The sequence below is a fragment of the Sebastes fasciatus genome, chromosome 7 (genome assembly GCF_043250625.1).
Source record: "Sebastes fasciatus isolate fSebFas1 chromosome 7, fSebFas1.pri, whole genome shotgun sequence".
In the NCBI taxonomy this organism is placed as follows: domain Eukaryota; kingdom Metazoa; phylum Chordata; class Actinopteri; order Perciformes; family Sebastidae; genus Sebastes; species Sebastes fasciatus.
In genome coordinates this window covers 29,020,847-29,043,980 of record NC_133801.1, presented here as the reverse complement: position 1 = coordinate 29,043,980, position 23,134 = coordinate 29,020,847, and the positions used below count along the sequence as shown (strand labels likewise).

The 23,134-nt window shown below is 41.4% G+C and overlaps 1 protein-coding gene across 10 annotated transcripts in view; it reads left to right on the top strand.

The window, feature by feature from the left end:
• The window catches only part of phldb1b (pleckstrin homology-like domain, family B, member 1b), a 104,876-nt gene that overhangs the window by 21,618 nt on the left and 60,124 nt on the right, over positions 1-23,134 (top strand). For 9 of the 10 annotated variants that reach the window (XM_074640131.1, XM_074640141.1, XM_074640134.1 and 6 more), the window contains exon 5: positions 12,312-12,437. In XM_074640131.1, coding sequence (XP_074496232.1) covers positions 12,312-12,437 — 126 coding nt within the window. Of the gene's footprint in view, positions 1-12,311; positions 12,438-21,464; positions 21,692-23,134 lie in introns of those variants that run through there. The other variant, XM_074640140.1, reaches the window with a different exon arrangement.

The following is a 23,134-nucleotide window of genomic DNA, read 5'->3' as shown; positions in this document are numbered from 1 at the left end:
TTTCCTTTCTGCATGGTCTTTTTGCTCTGGTGTCTGGATGAAACGAGTCCTGTCAACATGCGTTGCATGAGAGGAAATGTGTTTTCACAGCGTCTGACAGGCCGCATGGTGCAGAGGGAATAACATGTGACAGCAGTCATGGGCCGGATTGGAAGACGCGGCCACGATGCGCTGCTCCGCAGGGCCGAGCCACCGTTTACCAGCGTGTATTTATATAACAGCATTTCTTTGTCATATCATCACAAGTGTAAGCAACACTTTAACAAACTGTCCCGACTCTGCATGAACTCACTCTGGTAGCATGTGAAGCGTTCTCGCTCTGACCACCTCTGGTTCCTCTGATCTAATCTTCTGGGAAATGTACTTGAGGCTAAGCCGACACACTGGAAAGATTTCATGTGGTCATACCAGAATGAAGGGAAAAAAAAAGCGCAGAGATGTTATTAGAGAAATGATGGAATATTTGGTCCGCAGACACATGTCAGATAGGTTGAGGCTGCTAACCACTACTCGTCTTAATGCCACGGTGCCCTTGAGGCATGATTTGGCATTAACACTGTTTGAGTGGTCCCATAAGAATACTCCCAAGGGTTGGCTCTGGTATTAAGTAAATAGATTTAATAGATGCTTTCTCATTAAGGTCCCGTCTTTTTCACTTCTCATTATTTTATTATTTGTGTAATCTAGACCTCTAGGCTTAGAAAAATCTCACCTTTTAAGTATTTTAAAGAAACAATTCTTATTTATTGAATTAATTTGAAGACTTAAATCTCACATACAGAAGAGTTACTAGAACCTATTTAGCTGACAAAGGCACTTTTTAATTAGTTAATTATTGAATAGGTAAACCTGCTGAGTGGAGGCTTTCCAGTTTAAATGCTCTAAAGTGAATTGACTGGATGGATTTCAGTGATCATTTAATGAGAGCCAAGATCAAGAGGTTTGAAATTGTTCTGCACTGGTGTAAATACCGTACCCACATTTCAGTACTGATACCACAGAGATACTTTAATTTAAAGGTACAGTCTGTAGGATTTAGTGGCATCTAGCGGTGAGGTTGCAGATGCAACCAACTGAATGTACCTCCGCTCACTCCTCCCTTTCCAATGTCAGAGAACTACGGTGGCCTTCAGGTAACGTAAAAACGTGAAAGGCTCTCTCTAGAGCTAGTGTTTGGTTTGTCCGTTCTGGGCTACTGTAGAAACATGGCGCACTCTATGAAGAAGATCCGCTCCCTATGTAGATGTAAATGGCTCATTCTAAGCTAACGAAAACACAACGATTCTTAGTTTCAGGTGATTAAACACTAATGAAAACATAGTTATGAGTATTATATTCCATTTCTGCTAATAGAACTCCCGAAATCCTACACACTGGTCCTTTACATGACAGTGCTTTGAGTAAGAGTACATAATTCCAAACTTCTCCAGTGAATCCGTGAATAATAACACAGTTAAAACTTTGCCTAAATAAAATACAATTATCAGTTTTAAAATAATAAAATATTAATATAAAATTACCAAAATTATAGTTTAAAATTTCTGATTTCTGATATCTGAAAAAATGCAATGCGTTTCTTTGTGTTGATGTTCAGTGCTGAATCAATTAATTGATTGGTTGAGTGGCAGTTAATTAACCCCCAGCAGATTGATAATCAATGTATTGTTGAAGTAATCTATCAAGTAAAAATGCCAATAAATCATGCCTGGTTCCAGCTTCTCAAATATATACATCATATAAATTAGGGCTGTCACTGCAAATCATAACATGGCAAACTGCAGCCCAACAGGCAACAACAGCTGTCAGTGTGTCAGTGTGCTGACTTGACTATGACTTGCCCCAAACTGCATGTGATTATCATAAAGTGGGCATGTATGTAAAGGGGAGACTCGTGGGTACCCATAGAACCCATTTTCATTCACATATCATGAGGTCAGAGGTCAAGGGACCTGCTTCTCGACAAGCTAGTTTGACATGGTTGGTACCAATGGATTCCTTAGGTTTATTTAGTTTCATATGATGCCGGTATCTTCATTTTGAGCCCGTTACAACCTAAAAATCGCAAGTTGCTTTAATGCGTTAGAAGAAATTTCTGTTAACGCGTTGTTATTGCGTTAACTTACAACCCTAGTATCAGGGTCTGAAATTACCCGCCAAATGCAGGTAAATTCTTGGCAGTGGCTTCCATGACTATCGATTCCTCTTATAGATGCTCCGACAGTTACGCTGCACAATGACGCATATTGTGTATTTTTTATTTTGCTGACTGACAAGTACTATAAATAGTTTTTCACCTTGACTCAATCTGTATCAATCCTTCTTGTTTGCATTACAGTATGGGCTCTCTAATCCACTTAGGTGTTCCTGCAGTTTCATTAGAGAATGAGGTTATAGCGTCCTTGTGGGAAGGCAGTGATGCTCTTTACAGTGTGTGTCCTCAGTCCTGAAGATGCGTCATATGGAAAGCTCTTAATAGATAGAAGGGTCGATAACGTGACATAATAAATGATTTACTGTAGCACCTTTTAAAGCATACTGGTTTTCCTGGTTTTGGCTGTTTCTTGTTCACTCTGGAGCCCAGTGTGGGTCTGAGAGATGCTGTTCTTGCAGTGATACTCAGAGTGCACTCACTGTGATGAAGGCTGTGATTAGACGAATCATTCCTGGAGTGTTGAGGAGAAATTGTTCTCTCTCTCTCTCTCTCTCCGGTCAGGGAATCAATCTAACTGATTACCTTGGGGGGATTTCACAGCACACACACACACACACACACTCCCAGTCCTCCTCTCTGCGAAGCCAATCCCTCTCACCAGCACTTCCTGTCCTTTCCTATATGACATCGTTATAATTATGAAAATGGCAATGTGTCATATTTTCCCGTCAGAAGCACAGCCGTTGATTAAACGGATCTCAGTTTCTACCGCGGCTGGTTTTGCTGAGCTCGGCCTCGGAGCAAGCTAATCCCGAACCGCTGGTTTGTGGAAGAATCCTGACGTGCTTATTCCAGGTCAGAGGGTTCTTATGAAGGAGTGAAGGAAGAGATGAAGAAGAATATACCGGTGTGTGTGTGTGTGTGTGTGTGTGTGTGTGTGTGTGTGTGTGTGTGTGTGTGTGTGTGTGTGTGTGTGTGTGTGTGTGTGTGTGTGTGTGTGTGTGTGTGTGTGTTTTTAAATAGCTAAAGCCAACCAAGTTAGGCCAAATGCTGAGCTGATGTTTTACCGCTGCACATGCAAATAATAAAAAAAGTGCAACTGCAGGACCCGCTGATTCAGTTCTCAAAATACAAGGCAGTGCAATATTTAACACAAAATAGAATAAACCAACTTCCATTCAAGTTAAATGAACAGTGGTTTAACCCGCTGCTTCTGTCCTCATTTTCAATATAAACGGTAGATCAATAATACAGTGATCAACCGCTGATAGTGATCAAACAGTTTGGGACAAGTACCTATCGCCGAGTACCTATCGATGTAGTTGGATCGTAGGAATATAAATCAATACATCGATGTAGTAGATGAATCGTTACACCCCCTATTACAGTAACAACCTTCACATCACAATACAAGAAATCCCTGCAGTACCCCTTTTAGTTCTCTATATAATGGTATAGGTACAGTAAATCAGATGTAATATAGGGAGAGTATACAGTTTGAATTATTTGGACGGGCAGGTTCTCTCAAAAATCCTGGTTTTATTGGTTGGAATTTGTATTTATGCCTCCAACTGCACCATGTGGTACCCATCAGATTAAGGACAGATTGTCAGTAAAAGTAATTGGACTTTGATGTAAATGAATTTTGTAGCTACTTTTACATTACTTGAGAAATAGTCGTACACATAATACCACAGCAAAGTAGCTCATAAAGTGACAAAGTGTTTCACTTCATTGGGACTTTAAAAAGCCTGATGGATGTCTAGAATAATGTAGTCAATATGTGCGCTGTTGTATAATTCATTAATTAATGCTGCTTTATCTGGATACGCAGAACAACCAAGATCTTAATTTTTCACCGTGCTGATGGGGAGGAGAAATAAGCCTGTGCTTTTAGTAAATCTGTGTACCCGCAGAGACCAGAATTGTGAGTTCCAGCATTAAAAAACTGAATAGAAACAGCTGAAACATGCAGATCTGGATCTGCCCATTCAGTGGTGTTCTATCTAAATCAAACCCAGAGCGCACGCTTCAACATTTGTCCTTCATTTTACCCCAAAGTAGCTTTGCATTCCCTTCATTGAAACCATGGTTTACAGCGAGTTATGAAACTTAATTTCCAAATGTCAAAGAGGACCACCCTCTCTGCTGTGGGGAAAGTTGATCCCCAGAGAGCTCAACCTCCATCACCCCTGGGTTCACTTTCCCCGTCACCTTAGCTGATTAGCTCCCATGATGACTGATCACCGTAGAGACAACGTGACCTTTTAAAGACGAGGCCTCACGAGTTAAAACCAGAGTTTCTCCCATGGCCACCTAGGGAGACGTGTGCTTGATACGGTATCGGGAAAGAATGTATGTTGGTGTTATGCTTTGTACAGTATTGTACGTCATCACCATGAGTCACCGCTAACTAGGTGATGTCTGGACAGCTAAGGGGGTAGATAACTGACAAATAAAGAGAGGCAGAGTCACTCACCTTCCGGTGGACTACCATGGGACCATGGGATAAGGGCCCATGGGGGACACTGGAAGAGGCGGGTCTTCGTCTCTCTGTTGAGTCCTGGAAAATAAAGTTCTAAATGTGTTGAGCAACATTCAGACGTGCCAGTTAAATAGACTCATCCCAAACATCTTTCACTTTGAGCCCTTCCAGTCTAAATAAAGGACTTAGTGGTTTGAGGTGTGGTTAATTTCTCTGCGTGGTTTATGGTTCGGCATCTCTCTGGTCTCATTAACCGCCCCCGCCCGGCAGTCTGTTTAATATGAGAGTGGCACGTCTGCAGCAGATCTGTTCAGTGCCGGAGATAAGGTGGGAAAACCCCGCCGTTGTTTGGGTGGAGACTGCTGTTTGAGACCAGAAACAGACGTTGCTTCCATAAACGGTCGAGATAAGCTATCGACATGCTCCTGTCCTGTCGGCTCCTTCTAATCTAGAACATTTTTATTTGGTGATCTTGTTCAAGATGGAAGTGTCCCAGCAGACCTCTCTCTCTCTCTTCATTCATCGGTCATATCCCGTTTATTGACTTTACACCACGTGCGTCCATTTAATTACGTTTCATTCCTGTAATTGTGAAATGAAGCAGTGCAGTTTCTCTGTATCAACACTGCGTGGGTGCTCTATAATGAATAACTACATGATTTATGATCCCAACCCTCCTCACTGAGTGTGATACATGGCCCGTTTAGAGCGTCTCCATAATCCTGAACCCCTTCCAGGGACCTGGATAAATACTCCGTGTCTCACAGGACCATAAATTCACACTTTTTTTTGTCGAGATCTATTGTCTGACACTCCCTGAAGTGTGTCTCCTCGCTGCAGGAGGATCCATCATGATAAGTAGCCGTGTGCTGTTGTAATGGCTGAATTGATGAGTGCTAATTGGCATCAAGAGACTGCCAGTAATGGACTTCAGCGACATCGTTTCACTGAAAGCTTAAACCAGATGGATTGATTAGGAAAATGCAGCCCATGAATTGATGCTAATGACATCGGCTTTGCTTTGCGATTCAACCATAAATTAGTTTTTTTTATTGAAAACCTCTTTTAAAGGTCAGTTTTTTTATATTTACTGCCTGTTTTCCTTGAAAATGTCACCGTGATGTGTGAGTTATTGCTCTCAGTAAATGGGCAAATAATCAAGAATGTTAGATGCTGAGATATATTTTAGGATTGGAGCTCATAAAGAAAAGAAAAATAGGAGCAATATAAATGGCATCACCCCTGAGGTTATGCAAACATATTGACTTTATAGTTGCAATCCTTAAGAATTCAGTCCTGGTTGATTTGTTGAGTGCTTTAAATGTGGAGCAGCCGTAGTAAGAAATGCTCAGTTTGGTCAGCAGTAATTTAAAGCAGTTCCAATGAGGTGTTAGGAGAGTGAACAGTAAACAGTGAGGCTTTCCAGGGAGGCAATTGGAATTTACCTCTTATTTACCATACTGTGATACCGTATATTGTATGCCAATATCACAAAAATGTTCTCATTAATATTGGGAAATATATTGGTTTCAGCAATTTTGCTCAGCCGAACCTCCTGTCGGTGATCCTCTCGAGGCTAACAACCGTCAACATTAGAGCTGAAACAATTACTTAGCCAACTAGAACTATAGTATTATAGTAGCAAAAACTCCAAACTTTCACTGATTCCAGCTTCACAAATGCGAGCTGCTTTCCTCTGTTTTATACCTTTGCAACTTTAACTGACTTTTTTCTTTGTGTTTTGGACTTTTGGTAGGACAAAACGAGACGTAATTTGGGATTTGGGAAATATTGATGGGTATTTTACCAGCACTTGTTGACATTTTATAGACTAAGCGTTTCATTTATAGTGATGACTTTTGTCTGATACAATGCATAACAGTGAGACATACAGTAGTTGATTGAATTGAATATAAATTTTGCATAGCTTTACCATAATTGCAATAAATATGAATAACAGAAATATGTTCTTATCAATATTCAATATGATATTGAGGTCAACCATACTGCCCAGCACTGCATAGACCGTCAGAATAAACCAAACTCGGCTAAATTTGCATCAAAACTACAGTCTTGTAGATTTGTATCTCCAAAACTAAAAAAAATAATAATTTCATTTTTCATTTTTTCAAGTTAATTTTGCTTAAGAAGTAGAATTCTCTCAAACTATTAAGAAACATTCAATCCCTTAGTTTTTCTGTTTAAAAAAAATCACCATATTTAGAGATGCATGGTTTTCACTGGGCAGCAATATTACATTTATTTATTTAAAAAAAAAAAAATGTACCTCCTAAAAATGTTGTAAAATCTATTTTGCATGTAAAAAAGTTGGGTGAACGTTTTTGAGTGGGCCATTATTTTGTGTCAGAGGACTAAACAGTACCACGGTGTATAATGGTACACACTTGCCACTGTTTTTAGAGTCAGCATGTGTTTGTGTGTATATACAGTATGTGCTCTCTGTTTTGCTGACTCATCATGTGCTGATCCCATGGTGGGCTCTCTGCTGTCAGTGACCACACACACACCCGGGGCCCCGCAGGCTGCTGATGTGTAGGGTCAGGCTCCCTCGGGGCCAGCGGAGGACTCAGTCAGTGAGTGAGTGTCAGCTGCCAGCAGCAGTTTGTGCTGAGAGAACAGTGTAGAGGAGGAGAAATGTCTCCCCTAATCCATCAGCTTGCCTCTGCACCACTGTGGCCTGCATGTCCACACACGCACACACACACACACACACACACACACACACACAGTAACACCACGCTGAACAATGCTGTCGGTGCTGGGTGGGAGTAACTCTCAGATACTCAGTGTATGGAAGTTGTTAGTCAAGTCTTTATGTAGCACATGAATGCACCTCCCTGGAGCATCAGTCACTACAAAAAGGAAACACCACCACAATACATTGTAGGGGTGTCACGATTTAGATATTAAATCGAAAATGGATCGAAATTAGCTTCCGATTTTGAATGCAGGATCGGTGTTTATTATTTTTCTCTCCATCCTTGCCTACTTGCTTGCATCCAAAGAAATAAAAAAATGACAACACTTCAAAGACGACACAACATCTCACCGGTGTTCTGCAGCTCAAATACAACACTTCAACGTATCTTACCGGTAGCCTGTAGCTGCACATTTTAGACACCGAAACAGCGAAACAACAGAACTGGAATATCTTCCTGCTTCCCTGAAGTCGCCGGTGTGGCGACATTTTGCACTCCCCCGTGAGTTATGTTAACATCGAACGCATCGTTGACAGAAAAACTACATAGGTGTATAGGCTGGAAAAGACTTGGAGACTGTAGCAACCAAAGAAAACAGCGCTCATTGAACTTTTCGTCTATTTCAGCCACGGTCGCGCTGTCTCCGCTTAAAATCAAATCGATCCGCTTTATGCTCGCCGTAGCGTAAAGCGTGTAGATGACGACCAAGCCCCCAGGAAGAGCGCCGGGCGCTGAAGCAAATTTTTGTAGTGGCCAAACGGTGGCACTGCAACTTCCGTGTCGGTCACGTGATGCCATTGGGGCCCAAAAAGACTTTTCCCCATATACTTACATTGGAAAAGAGACGTCTTATTTAAATCATTAGGTCCTAAAAGTTGTAAAATGCACTATTAGCTGAATACAGAGTTATTTCCTGTCCTCCGTTTATGTGAATGAGACCCAGGCCGAGCCTGGAGCCATTCATCTTCAACTGGGTGTAGCAATTGATGTCCACAGAATTCATCAAGTGATGATGGAAGCATACAGTATATTGTGTACAGTAGGCTTCTATGCTAAAACTTGACAAATGATCTTTATTTGATCCTAATAACAGGCTCATATTGACACAGGTCATATTACAGGTGCAGTGATGAAAGGTTCATCACTGCACCTGTAATATGACCTGTTTCCCCCAAACCCTCTAACAGACACGTTCACTGTTTGACAGAACTGCTGAGTAAAAGTGACGCAGTGTGCCACGAGCTGTCACCAAACCCCTCCAGATCTCAGAGCGTGAGACGAGTTTGTCACGACTGTGTCAGATTCACACACCGCTTCAAGCTACGTTCTGTTAACCAGAATTTTCCTTGGAAGTGGCTGAATTGATCTTCAGCGGGGGAGATCGTGTTAGTGCAAGTCAGACGTAGGAGTGTGAGTCAGGCAGGCGGAGGGAAGCAGAGCGCTGCTGCCAGGATCCAGAGGAAACAGGAGCTAGGTGAGGGGAGTCGGATGACTGCTGAAGTGGAGAGCATGAAGACACGGTGGCTGAGCTGACGTGGTTCTGCAGACCGCGGTATTAACATCCTGATGACTGCTTTCAAATATCCTATTCAGCATCTTTTTTATTTTTTCCTTTCATGACCAGACTGATGGTTCACTCATTTTCCGTCTGATGAGACTTCCAAATATCGACAGAAACAATTTCAACTGCGGAAAATACCAACCAAAATTATGTTGTGGATGGTGTCGTAACCACCGACGGGAACGCTGATGGAAATTTAAAAAACTGGCCTCTTCATTCCACATACAGATACTGATGGTGAAAAAGAAATACTAATGCAAATAAGCAAAGTACTGTGGGGCATGTGGCATTTATTGTACCAATAAAAAGTATCAATTTAACTGCTATTTAGCCCCACCACTGTACTAGTCAGCAAATCTTCGCAAGCGGATGAAGTCTTAATTTATGTGCCGAATACACAACTGTGTGCACAGGGTACAGGGTAATATTATAGTACAACAGCAGAAATGGAAAGGAATATATTTACTTGACAAACTAGTCTATGGGCCGCATATAAACACCGCTTGTCCAAACTGAACAAACACCTATTTTCCATCGTTGTCGCTCAGTTGTGTTCTTGCCCAAAGCTCATGATGTAATCAGGCGGTTTCTTCCCAAGCTGTCAGTGTGTGTCTGTCCAAAATAAAAGGGCATCTGGCTTTGTTGTACATCACCGCAGCCTCTTGTGTAATGGAGAAGTTTCCGTCTTTACCTTGTGCCTCGTGTTCTCCACTGACGACAGGAGGGATCTTATCTCTGCCCGGGGCCGGAAGACCTTTCCCTCGTAATCACAGCAGGACAATGGGGCTATATTGAGAAAGCAATAAACGTGAGATTGCTTATCTGTTATCGAGCTCGTGGCAACATGAAGGGGGATGAATTAGTTATGTGCGTTATGTGTTTTGACATTTCAAACCAGGATGGTAAGTGGATGCGATTGGTGGTGCCATAGAGACCGAGTGTTTGTTGGGTTGGGTTGTGTCATGTGAATACAGGCCTGAACAGTGTGAGGATCAACACTGACGGTTCCTGACTAATGGCTATAGTAATATGCTGCGCCTGCTGCTTCACAGACAACATTAGCAGTTTATTTTTATTCTTGACAGGGCGGACATCCCCACACAAGCGCAATGTGTGTTTTACTTTGAATAATAGTGAATCATTGGAAGAGTTGTGAGCGCTTTATCAGTAGAGCACCTTGCTCTGTATGGAACATTTCAAAGCAGCATTGAGCAACTTAAATTTGGCACCAATAATGGATTTTTTCAGCCCCTTTGGGGCAGCGGAAACGAGCTATTAACACAAAACTCACATATTATCACTAACTAAAGTAGATATGCCAAACAGTTGCTTATTTAAACATCCAGCAGAGAGGAGGCAACATTCATATGGAGTCGTGTTTGTGTCCACCTGATGAATTAAGTCCAATAATCACTCTCCTTTTAGCTCTGTTTTTGGTCGCCACCGACTCCTGAGGGAAATATGTGGCCCTTTAGCCGCTAAACGGTCCACTATTGCCTCATTTCCACTGCATGGTTCGGCTCGACTCAACTCACTTTAGGTACGAGGTCCTTTTCTGTATTATGTTTTCCACTGCTGATAGTACCCCCCTCAGTGTAGGCGGTGTGAAACTGCTGCGACATCATCTTCAACGTGACAATCGCAGAATCCTTTCATTAGCAACCAAACCGAGGAACTTCTGCATTTGGTCAATTGTGCAGCGGAGTGTACGTAGTATATGGCATAGATGATAGCAGTGAGATCACTGTGCAGCTGAGAACCTAAAATGGGTTATGACTGAATGGACTGGCCTTATAGCTAACGAAACATCCAACAAACTGAATATCCTTTACATAGATGATTTGCTCTGTCATCACTTTGTTTACTGTGGGCTTAAATACATCCCGAAACAGCATTTTTAGAGCATCTTATCTCCTTAATTGGATGAATTTCCTGTAGACGCAGGATGTCTGGGCGAGGCACATCAGATAGTTCATCCGTGTAAACCGATGGCATTTCATTTAGCCAGAGAAGACAGGCTCATTTGATGTTGGGGGGTATTTTACTAATTTAAAAAGTGATTTGCACTTCTGATGCAGCTTCCTGCTTCCCAGAAAGGAAAAAAAATCTTTAGTTTTTGAAATGCAAATACAAATGTGTGTTTTTGTGGAAATTATGAATATCTCATTTTGGTGCAAAGCCCAAACTTTTATGATACTTAAAAGATCTTTTCTCCTCTCTTGTCTTCTACATTGGCTGCAATTTTCCTCATCTCGGTTTATCATCTCAAAGTGTCAAACATCATCACATTTATACAGTGACCTGTGCCCTCATGCTTTGTTTTTTTGTGTGTACAACCGTGTTGATGACGGTGAACACAGTGTCGTCTGAGTCAGCACAGCCTCGATGTCTTGTTGGTTCCTGTTTGAGTGCTTTGCACTGCTTTCACCCCTGATGCTGTCAGAACAACTCTGATGCCTGTTCTTCACCCTACTTACCTTTCTGTTGACTACTACGACAGTCTTCTGTGTCTCTGTTTTTGGATGATTGCTCCATTTGTCAACTTAAAGGAATAATTTGACATTCTGTAAAATGCGATTCTTTTGCTTCATATTTAGCATACAGACATTAAAGTAGTGTCAAATCTTATCATCTAACCCTCGGCAAGAAAGCAATATTTCCCATAATGTCAAACTACAAATTATCAGCATGTGCTCAGAAGTTCACCGGGGCGATAGTGGTCCAAATTTCTTTGAGTTTTAAAAAGGACCTATTATGCTTTTCCCCCTTTCCTTTAGTGTGTTATATAGTTTTTTGTGCATGTAAATAGTCTGCAAAGTTACAAAGCCCAAAGTCCACGCCAAAAGGACTTATTCTCCCCCACAGAAACACTGCTCCTGAACTGCCTGAAACACTTTGCTTGAAATCCTTCCTTTTCTTCTGTAACACGGTGATGTCACCAAGTAATACATTTGCATAATACCTGCCTAGTGGCTAGTTTGACACGCCCTAAAGCAAAGCTAGTTAGAGCGGAGCTGAAGCGGAGTCCGAAAAGTCTTACTTGTTTGACAAGTCACAACAGAATGGGCCACCTGACCAATCAGAGCAGGCTTTTCGAGAGGGCGGGGCATTAGCTCAAACAGAGCGTTTCAGACAGAAAGTGAAAAAAGAAGCTGCAGCACAACCGGTATGAGAGAAATTAAGTGTTTTTTTTTAACATTAAACCACGCAAACATGTTCTACTAGAAACCCAGAATACAAGTATGCACCTGAAAATGAGCATAATAGGTCCTCTTTAAGATAAACTGACTCATACACTTTCAATGAATCTCACAAAACTTGGTTACTTCCTTGAAGCTGTCTTTTTTGTAAGTTCCTGTGCTAACACAAATTATGTATTTGCTGTTTTTCCAGGCTGTATGCTGTGTTTTGGCCAGTCAGCCTTCTTCCGCTTCAACCACCCTGAAGAAGCCTTCAGGATGAAGAGCATGGTGCCCCAGGGAGGAAGCATCTCCTCCGGGGACTACAGACTATGTCCAGGTACTGTATGATCATGCATACTCATATTACACACCCATTCAGCATTGTACTGTATTTGCAGCCTGTTTTCACTCAGCAGTGCTATCTTTAACATCATGTCAGGGTTTCCTTCTTCCACAAACATGGGCCCAGTGTGAATAAAAACACACTGACCTTTTTGTCACATGAAAAATAAAGCCTAAAAAGGCAATTTCCCTCCTGGAGTTTCAGTTTCAGCTTGGCCTGTGTGAATGAATGGGCCGGATTGTTGCAGAGCCCAACAGACGGGCGGTGAAGTGGAGCAGCAGGGCAGTCTATTTTACAGGTGGATGTTTGCACAGCAGTAAACCCCCTGGTATTTTTCCTCTTTTATAGCCTGTCAAGGGTGGAGGAAGTGTAGAAGCACAAGGCAGCTTGCTGGGAATAGAACAGTATATTAATTTGGTGGTATATAATACTGTGCCAAAACATGGCTCTAACAATAGTCTGTTTACCTGCAATGCAATTACATTTTCTTTTGGTTATTCATTGTTTTTTCAGAAATTAGTTCTTGCTTTAAAGACAATACGTTTCCACTACTACTGCTGTAAGAGCTGTAAAACCACCTACATGTAAAGAATGTACCAAGTTGGTTTCAATGACTTTTACACTCTGACAAAAGAAATATTACTTGTGAAATAGAAACAATGAAAAGTGACCCTCACATTGCAAGTTCATTTACTTACTTACTTTTATAAGAGGTCTTCCAACTTCCGTGATTACCTAGTAAAGTCAGATTTGCCTAAGAAACCCGATAATTTTCTGTCTCAGATCACTAGTGGGAATTTTCCATGTCATAATTGTATACACTGCTATTCTATGATTACAGGTAATTGATTCTTACCAGCTGGATTCTCGTAATGTCACAAGATCACACGAGAATCCCGGGATCACATATCACACGAAAATCCATATTGTCAGGCTTCAAGTAATGTGTTTGTGTCTAGCAAACTAGAGCATGGGCCAATCACTGGCAGCTCTGGGCGTGGCTTAGGTATATGTGTGACCACACGGAGAGGCGACTGACAACTGTTCTAAACAACAATGGCGGCTTCTGAAGAGGTCAGCATAGATAGCATCAGTTCTATCAGAACTGGAGAGTATTTCTGTATTGAAAGAAGAGCAAAGAACAACACTTTTTGGATGCTTTTCTCAATGGAAACGATGTTTTCGTTCTTCTCCCGACTGGCTTCAGCAAGAGTTTGATTGACAGATGGTTCATCCGATCACCTGCCAAGTATTTTTTGAAAATGCCTGCCCTTTTCCAAACCGCTTTCAATGACGGATTCTCAGATGGCTCTGTGTAACAAACCATCTGATGTGTCGGGTTAAATCAATTCACACATCCGAAATCTGGTGTTGACATAAAGGTCGGGGCAGAATCACAGTAACCCTAAATTTGTGGTCTACCTGTTCAAATACCCATTTGATTTGTATTATGTTGGGAAAACAAAATGAGAGTTAAAAACCAGGATCTGTCAAAGTGTGTTGCTATTCGTAACCATGATGATCAATCATCGGTGGCTCAGCACTTTAATAGTCAGAACCACTGCTTGAATGAACACTACATGGGTATAGAGACAGGGAAGATGCCACAAAATCCTTCTTCAGAGGGAGGTGTTTGATACACTTCCTTGATACCCTCATTCCCAATGGGAAGAGGAGCATTTCATTTTCTTGTTTCTTTTGAAGTGAATATAATTTGTGCGGTTTTCATTTTTTTTCACATTTGAGTATTCTACATTAGTGGTTCCCAACCTATTTTCCTTGAAGCCCCCCCTACTCGTAACTAAGAAAAGCTGAATACCCCCCTCATAACTTCTGGCGTCATCACCCTAAAAAAATTACAAATCCTCGAACAAAATCCTCCAATTGAATAAAGTGCTTCAGTGTATTAAATGAGTTAGACTTTTTAATAAATCAACTTTCTTTAATGAACATAACTCGTCAGTGTGTGAGCAGTTTTTAAACCGTAGTGAAAATTATGTTTTTGAAAGGCTAAACGCCAACAATTATGGATCAAAGTAGAATATTTGACTACATCTATTTTTTTTCTCTTTTGGACTTTACAACTCTGAAGTTATTGGAAATGATTGGCTCACAGGAGTTGGAAACAATCTTACGCAACCACCACTGGAATCGAATTCTACAAATAGTATAATTCTAATAATATTAGTGTAGCCTGATCTTTATCTGGCACTGTGCAGAAATACAGAGTTTAAACAGAATGTGACCTACTTAGTAGCAAAAAATATATCTTTTTAAATAATTTTATATACAGACTTTTGTATAAATTATTATTATAAGTGTGTTATTATAATTTTAGTTATACATTAGCAGACAAATCCACGCACACTCCCTGTGATCTTTGGCTGGACCCCAGGTTGGGAACCACTGTTCTACATCATGTAACTCTGTCTGGAAAGGTGGTGGGATGTATTGGCTGTGCTGGTTGCGGTCACCTATAATTAACCCCACCTGTGTAGGCCTATATTGATTTTGAAATTGCCAGAATACACGCTGAAGAAGAGCGACTTGCCCAAAATGTCTGTGGCAATATTAAAAGTCTTAGAATGCTGTCCTATAGTCTCTCCGTTTGGATCCAGCACCCACTCTTCAAGGTCTAATTGTGAGTTCAGCATGTTGTGTCTTAATTTTCTTGTGAAATAGAAACTTCTCATCGCTTTAGGTCATATTTGAACATGACTAGATTACATGAAGGCATGAACTGCCTGTTATGCCTGTTTGCAGCTCTGTTACAACAGCGTTGTTGTCATGTATCAGCCTTTAAAATGCAGTACCCGTTGAACCCTGCAGCCTGAGTGGTGCCCAGCTGAGACCTGGTGCCGGAGTTCACGCCATGCATGTTTTATGAGCATCTCATTTCTTGGCGTCTCCAGGCAGAGTTTTCAGCTGCTGGGGTGTGTGTGTATATGTGTGTGTTCTGAGCGCTCCTCTTGGCAGCCACACAACTGTAAGCGTACCTTTCCTTGGCCAGCTCTACTACCAGGGATCTGTCATAGCGTCTTGTTATTTCCTCCGTTTGCTGTTGACGCTGCCTGCCACCAGGGGATAAGTATAGCACACAGGCACGCTGTTCTGCTGTGGACCTCCCGAGCCAGTAATGAAAAGCTTTCCGTTGTTTAGAAACGTATCATTTCCCTCAATTATGCATTCCCGAGTTGCCTTTCAGATGGAATCTGTTTATACCACTCCCATGATAATCTGGGGATATCTGTCACATCTACTTGGAAGCACTTTGAAATTACACTTCTTATCTGTGTATGAATTACAGTGCCGGGGCTATTATGGAGGGCAAACCCAGCTAAATCCAATTGACCTACTTTTTTTTATAAGGATATCAATTTTCCAGCTTTTCTGTCTGAAATAAAACAATGATATCAATTTATAGCACATGTACATCGAGGCTGAACGCTGCTGATATGCAGTATTATGGTCAGTTGGTGATATAAGGCCGTAAAACCTTAATGCCCGGTTCAGACTACATGACATCAGCCCGATTAAAGCCCGACCTGGCCGTCGTGGGGTATCGACTTGGTTCGGGAATGACAAATGAGTGTCGTGTGCGAAAATCTAGCGTTTTAACTCATGTAGTGTGTCATAGTACACGACAACTGACGCCATGTCTGGGACGCCTCACGACGTCCCGACAGAAAGCCTAGCATGTTTGATATTTTTTTTTTTTGCTATCCACGACGTGTTCCGTCCGGCACAGACACACACAGCTGTAAACAGAAGCACATGGCTGCTTATTATGCAGAATAATGTCATCAGACCTTCCCAGCGCAACTGCTACCGGACCTCGCAGTAGGATATTCAATCTAGGCTGCTCAGCTTAAACAAATTAGTGCATGAGAAGAGAAAGGGAGTGAGGAAAGACAGAGGGGTCATTTTTCATCTTCATCTCATCTGATCGTTCCAATACACGGATATTTTCACAACATGGTCGTCTGGGATGAAGCTAAGGGGTTGAGTGAGAGTGGTGTGAAAATGGTCGTCAAACGCCGTTTGTTTCATGTACGTATCAAAACAAAGGCTCGTATATCCGCCGTCCTCTGTCTTCTGGTTTCCCTTTTTGAATGATGAATACAGGCTACCCCCGCCTGCTGGTGTGGAGAGTTATTTCCTCTCACGCAGGCGCAGAACGTACGTGCTAACTGGCCCTTGGCTGTAGTCTTTGCAGTGTGTTCGAATGCAACTTTTTGGCCGAGACAAAGGCGGCAGGAGGCGACGCAACAGTCGGCCTCCATCGCCGCTAGTTCTTTGATGTTGACTCCTTGACCCCTTAAAATAGCTGGGAGTATAAAAGCTTGTCACTGCGATAGTACCATGGATGGATGAAGCGAGCTGGACACCATATTAGTCCATGAACATGTTCCAATGAAAGTTGCTCACTGGGCAAAAAAGAGAAAAGAGTTTTTCAGCTTCTGGATTTGGCGCATAGAGCATGCACACAAGAGTCCTTCTCTGGCAGAGCCGGCTGGCTCCCCACACATAATGGAACAAAGATAATTCACTCATGTGGGTCTTCTAGTCTTTTTAATTTTATTGGACATACAGTTCAAAATGTTGGCCCAGCTCTGTGTTTTGGGGCTTGAGCAATACACTATAAAAGTATAACTCAGTACCCTATGTTCCAATGCAGATTTTTGGGGATGGGAATGAGAAACTGGACCTATGTACCTGTATTTATTGGTGGATTTTCCCCCTGTTCTCACAATTTGAAATGACCAATGCCCAGTCTCGGCCTGGGGAGGAGATGGAACGGACAGTGGAGACGGACCAGCCAGTAGGTCCCTAGTACCTTAACAAAGACCTGATCCCTCCCTGGCTTCCCACTGGATTGACACCTCAGTCAGTGAGCTGCCTTCACTGACTTTAGTCATTTTTATTCATTCAGGTTGAATTTGTCAGGATCAGATTTTCTATCTTCACGGCATATATAAAGGTCCCAGGGATGTCAAAGTTAAGTCGATAATAACGCGTTAACACAAATTTGCCACTAATTTCTTGAACGCATTAACGCAACTTGCAATTTTCAAGTTGTAGCGGGCTCAGTGAAGATACTGGTATCATATAAAACTAGAAAACCTAAAGAATCCATTGGTACCAACCATGTCATGCTAGCTTGTTGCGAAGGAGGCTGAATAACGCTCCAAACTTGCGCTAAATATTGGCGAGGAAAAACTGGCGTGGCCATTTTCAAAGGGGTCCCTTGACCTCTGACCTCAAGATATGTGAATGAAAATGGGTTCTATGGGTACCCACGAGGCTTCCCTTTACAGACATGCCCCCTTTATGATAATCACATGCAGTTTTGGGCAAGTAATAATAAAGGTGGGCTTGAGTTTGCCATGTTATGATTTGAGCATATTTTTTTTATGTTAAATGCAGTACCTGTGAGGGTTTCTGGACAATATTTGTCATTGTTTTGTGTTGTTAATTGATTTCCAGTAATAAATATAAACATACATTTGCATAAAGCAAGCATATTTGCCCACTCCCATGTCGATAAGAGTATTAAATACTTAAAATCTCCCTTAAAGGTACATTTTGAACAGATACAAAAGGTGATTAATTTGCGACCAATCGCGTTTAACTATTGACAATCATGCGATTAATTGTGATTAAATATTTAATCGATTGACATCCCTAAAAGGTATTCATCTGAAGACACACTATGGGCCTGTTATGGTACATTTGTGCAAAATGTTTTCAGTATTAAATGTCCTCGTCCTGTGTTTCTGTTTTTGAGCATGTGAAACACCGCAGTGCTACTGTATCTTTATGATGCTGGTTACACTCACCTGTCTGTTATTTCATTTTGGCGAGCTTTGCCAGGTCAGTGACGGTCCACTGACCAGCTGTCTTTAGCCAGCCATCTTTCAGCTACCACCTCTTCACTGATTGGACATTTCCTGCGCCTCTCAGCCTGACCAGCAGACGGCTTTGTGGCTCTGAGCTGCTTACTTAAAGTGGTCGACGGCTGGAGTTACAGTATCTTTTTCAGAGACTATTTATAAACCTCCAGTTCCATTCTACTGTCTGCCATCTCTGCACCCTCCCTCCCTGGGTTTCCTACCTCCAGTCCCTTCCTGCACCCACCCACCGTCCCTCTGTGTGTTAGCCTGGCTTTTGAATAAAAGGCCTTTATCTGCCTGCGATTTGGCTGTTGTATCTGTCACTGGGCTGCTCGACAGTCTGCAAAAAGCAGTGCTAAAGGCATGGCTGAATGCGTGTGATGCAATTATTATGGTTGCAGTATGGAATCTCTGATGTTTTTAATATTATGCAATGAAAACAAGTGTCCATCAATAAAATAGGACTGGACAATTTTGGACAACAAACAGAATGTTTCTGCCAGTGAAAGCAGTCGGCACCTCTTTCCTGCCCCTTCATTTCCATTTCCAAACCAGTTAAAACCCACATTTCCATCCCTGAGGAAAATCTGTTTTCGCTGAAGATTTCACCACATTGGATCAATGAGGCCTCTACTCAGTATTTCGTATGGAAAAGTTACACACATAAATTCCTTGTATGCATTTTGATTTCATGCTAAGTTACTTCTACTGCACACTACAATTAAGAAGGAACTATTTTACTTTTTACTGCACTAGGCTACATTTACATGACCAATATACAGTAGTTACTTTGCAGATTAAAGCGGCAGTAGGCAGTATATTTTTTTCATCATTGGGCAAAAATTCCATAATAACCTTTCAGCATATTGTACTTCAAGTGTTCTGAGAGAAAACTAGACTTCTGCACCTCCTCATGGCTCTGTTTTCAGGCTTTAAAAAAATCTAGCCCGTGACGGGAAACTTTGGCCAATCACAGGTCATTTCAGAGAGAGCGTTCCTATTGGCTGTTCGTTCAACGGAGGCAGCTGTCAATCATTCGCGAACTGATCAGCGCTGACTAGTTTGACCGTTTGATCGGAGTTCGCAAATGATTGACAGCTGATCAGAGACGCTAAGGCTCCAGCTCGGCTCTGATTGGTTGTTTACCTCCGGTCTGTGAAATCTTGTAAATGCCATTAAGAGCACCGGAGGACACAGAGGCACATGATTTTTTTCAGATTATCTGTCTCATGCACTACTGGATATAGTGACCGTTTTATAAAAAATACTTTTTTTAATCATATTTTCTCCAATCTGCCTACTGCTGCTTTAAGTATATAAAATAATTAAAGAATAGCTTATCCTTGACCAACTAGACCTACCACAGTACAATGCTGCTCACACACACACACCCATAATAATCCAATAATATAATATATCTAACATTTTTCTGCTTTGTGAATACTTTTACTTCACCTTTCTTTACTTTTGATACTTTAAGTACATTTTGCTAAAAATACTTTATACTTAAGTGACACTTTCATTGGAGGGCTACTTGCATGGGGTATTACTATATTGCAGTATTGTTACCAAGGATCTGAATACTTCCTCCACCACTGGTTTTGAAATGTGTCGTAATGGGTTTTGAATGCTGCAAAAGCTTGATCTCTTGCAGTTCAAAAGACGTTTATGGTGAAATGAAATATGTTTGCAGCTTCAATTGCTATTGTAGCCTATGTATGCAAAGGCCTATTATTTAGGCCAGGGGTCAGCAAAAAAAAATCTGTCTGGAGCCGCAAAACATTATACAGCTTATAAAGCTTATAGTCTAAGTATATAGTATATACTGTAAGTCTTACAGTATCTAGTATTAGGACCACATTGAGGGAAAACAAATTGGAGATTTCCAGAATAAATTCATCATATTAAGAAAAAAGTCGTAACATTACGAGAATAAAGTCTGTAATATTAAGAGAATAAAGTCATAACTTTACGAGAATAAAGTCATAACTTTACGAGAATAAAGTCATAACTTTACGAGAATAAAGTCATAACTTTACGAGAATAAAGTCATAACTTAACGAGAAAAAAGTCGTAATATTAAGAGATAAAGTCATAACTTTACGAGAAAAAAAGAAAATAAGACATAAAATTACTACTTTATATTATGACTTTATTCTCATAATACTACGACTTTTTTTCACTTAAACTTCTGACTTTATTTTCATATTACGACTTTTTTTCGTAATACTACGACTTTCTTCTTGAAATTTCAGATTTTTTTTTTTTCCTCAATGTGGCCCTAATACTCCGTTGTACCGTCGTACTTTGATACCTACAACAATTATAAATACAAATCAAAATGTAAACAAGAAACAGTTATTCATTTCCATTTTTATAAACCCACAGGGAGCCACTGGAGAGAGGCTGAAGAGCCTCATGTGGCTCCAGAGCCGCAGGTTGCTGACCCCTGATTTAGGTTAAAGGAATCCACTTCCACTCTTAAAACATTTTCCACATCCTCCTGGATGCTGTTCCTGTTCGTGTTGCTATGGTAATCAGACCTAATCACCAAAAGCTCACAGAATGACACCAGTCTGTATTGTTTTGATGATGGTAGGATATACTCCCAATTCATCCACTAAATGTAGTTTTTCATGCCAGTAAAATATGAGCAAAGTGCCACAGTTTGTTTTATCCAGATGGATCATTTGTTGCTGTTTGCCTCCCCTGTCTCATATAAAACTGACAGAATCTACATTTATAGACAATAACAATGACAAGCCATAAACCCACTGCTGTGACTCTTTAAAACAGAGCTGTAAATCTCGCAGTAGTTCACATCACCCTGGAGATGGAAGAGCCGCGTCAAGGTAGCCATGGCAACGGAAGTGAGACGAATTCAACTTCAAAATAAAATAACATTTCTCATTTGAGGAGAGCGGCGTGTTTTAAATGAGCTATTCTGAGCAAGTTTGCATCATTTTTTAATGTAGCCTACAGTACATGTATAGTGCAGAAAGCCAGTGTAGAACACTGTTGCAAATAGGCTGTTTAATCAATACTTTATGTGTGTCACAACATGAGTCTATATTATGGTTTTACTTTGAAGGTATATGACCGGAAAAGCGTTGTTACGTGTTGAGTAGCTTGACAACGGTGGTCCTGTAGGCAGCAGCAGCGGTGCCGAGCACCCCAACACCCGGCTGAGACATCACCTCTCCCTCGGTGTGTGTGTGGAGCCAGGCACGGCACGGCTCCGTCACACTACCCGGTCTGTACCCGGTGTCCGGAGGATGTGGGCCTCAGTGTGTTGTCATATTAGCAGGTGAACCGCACTGAAACCTGACCGGGGTCGCAGTTTTATTCCTTCATGTGAGTAACCCGACTGCTGAAGTGATACACGCCAAACTCCATTAAAAAATCTGTCGGTTTTACGTTCACTTGCTTTTTTGGAAAGGTGCACACAGCGAATGGCATCAATACATACCTAATGCGATTTATTAGGATGACAGTCGGCATTCGGCATTCATGTGATCAATAAATATGTTATTCAGAAGAAGAATAATCGCATTTTGTTTCGCTTGGATCACAGTATCACTGTGTGTTCTGATGAGGGGACATTTAGGGGATGTCAGACGAAACAAGCGTATTATTTAAGTATCTAAAACGATATTTACGATAGAATTATGCCGAATTGTAGAGGACCTCACGTGTAACAAAATGTCATAAGACATTATATTAGACACGCAGTTTTTTACCGGCAGTTAAGCTAACATTAAATTGCCAGATTTTTGAATGAAGTTTGGCGTGGTGCTCTCGAGGCGCTAGTCTGTATCCTATGACATCATTGCATGGGCTTTCCCTCAGCAAACGGTTGCTTTTATTTTTGTCACCCCACCCCCCGTCGTTTTGTGACTGTACATAACAATCAAGCCGGTTTGTTGTCTGTGAGACACGATGTGACATTCATGCGTTGCTACAATTAATTGTTGTGACAGTCTGCAGACCTAAATGCTGTCAAATCTGCATGCAAATATAAGCAGATTTAATTGGTGGTCAGTCTGTCATTAAGGCAGAGCTTCATTGAATGGCAGAGTCATTATATTGTAGGGGAGCAGGCAGGAAGCTGCTCCCATCTCTGTTGAACAAGCACAGCTAATGCATTATTTGTGAAGCTTCTATATTTCAGAGCAGTTTTTGCTATTGGGACATCTCCCTCTGACATCATCTTTACTAAGAGACTTCTATGTTATTCTGATCTGTTCTATGTTTGTCTTATGGTTTGCTCCATCCCACAGTCATCTTGTATGGTCTCTAATGTTATTACATCACTATTGGACATGACAGCTCTATTCTTCTGATGTCTTCTATTACCTCTCAGTGTTTGCACTGATGACTCCACGCTACAATTATCTTCATGTTTCCATTTGAACAGACAACACGTCAATTTAAACAGATTTCATTTAGCATTAATAAAAACCCGATCTGTGCTCTGATCCCTGCCTCAAGGCCATGCTGGTGAATCTCCCACGTGGCCGTGCGTTTCTGTTGTAATAATCTACTATACTGACATTAGAGAGGGACGGTTAAGATTAGATTACACGGCCCGTGTCCTATGTTGCTTTCGGGCCACACAGTAATTGGGTTATGTAGGCACATTTTCTCCTGATCCCTATCCAATGCACAGGCCTGTCTGTCTGTTCATCTCCTCGGCTGTATCCTTCCCTTCCTTCTTTCCTCACCACTAATCCCTCCTCATGCATCCTCATGCTTATACCTGTCTGCACGGCTTCTACACTGGGCTGGAAAACGTGG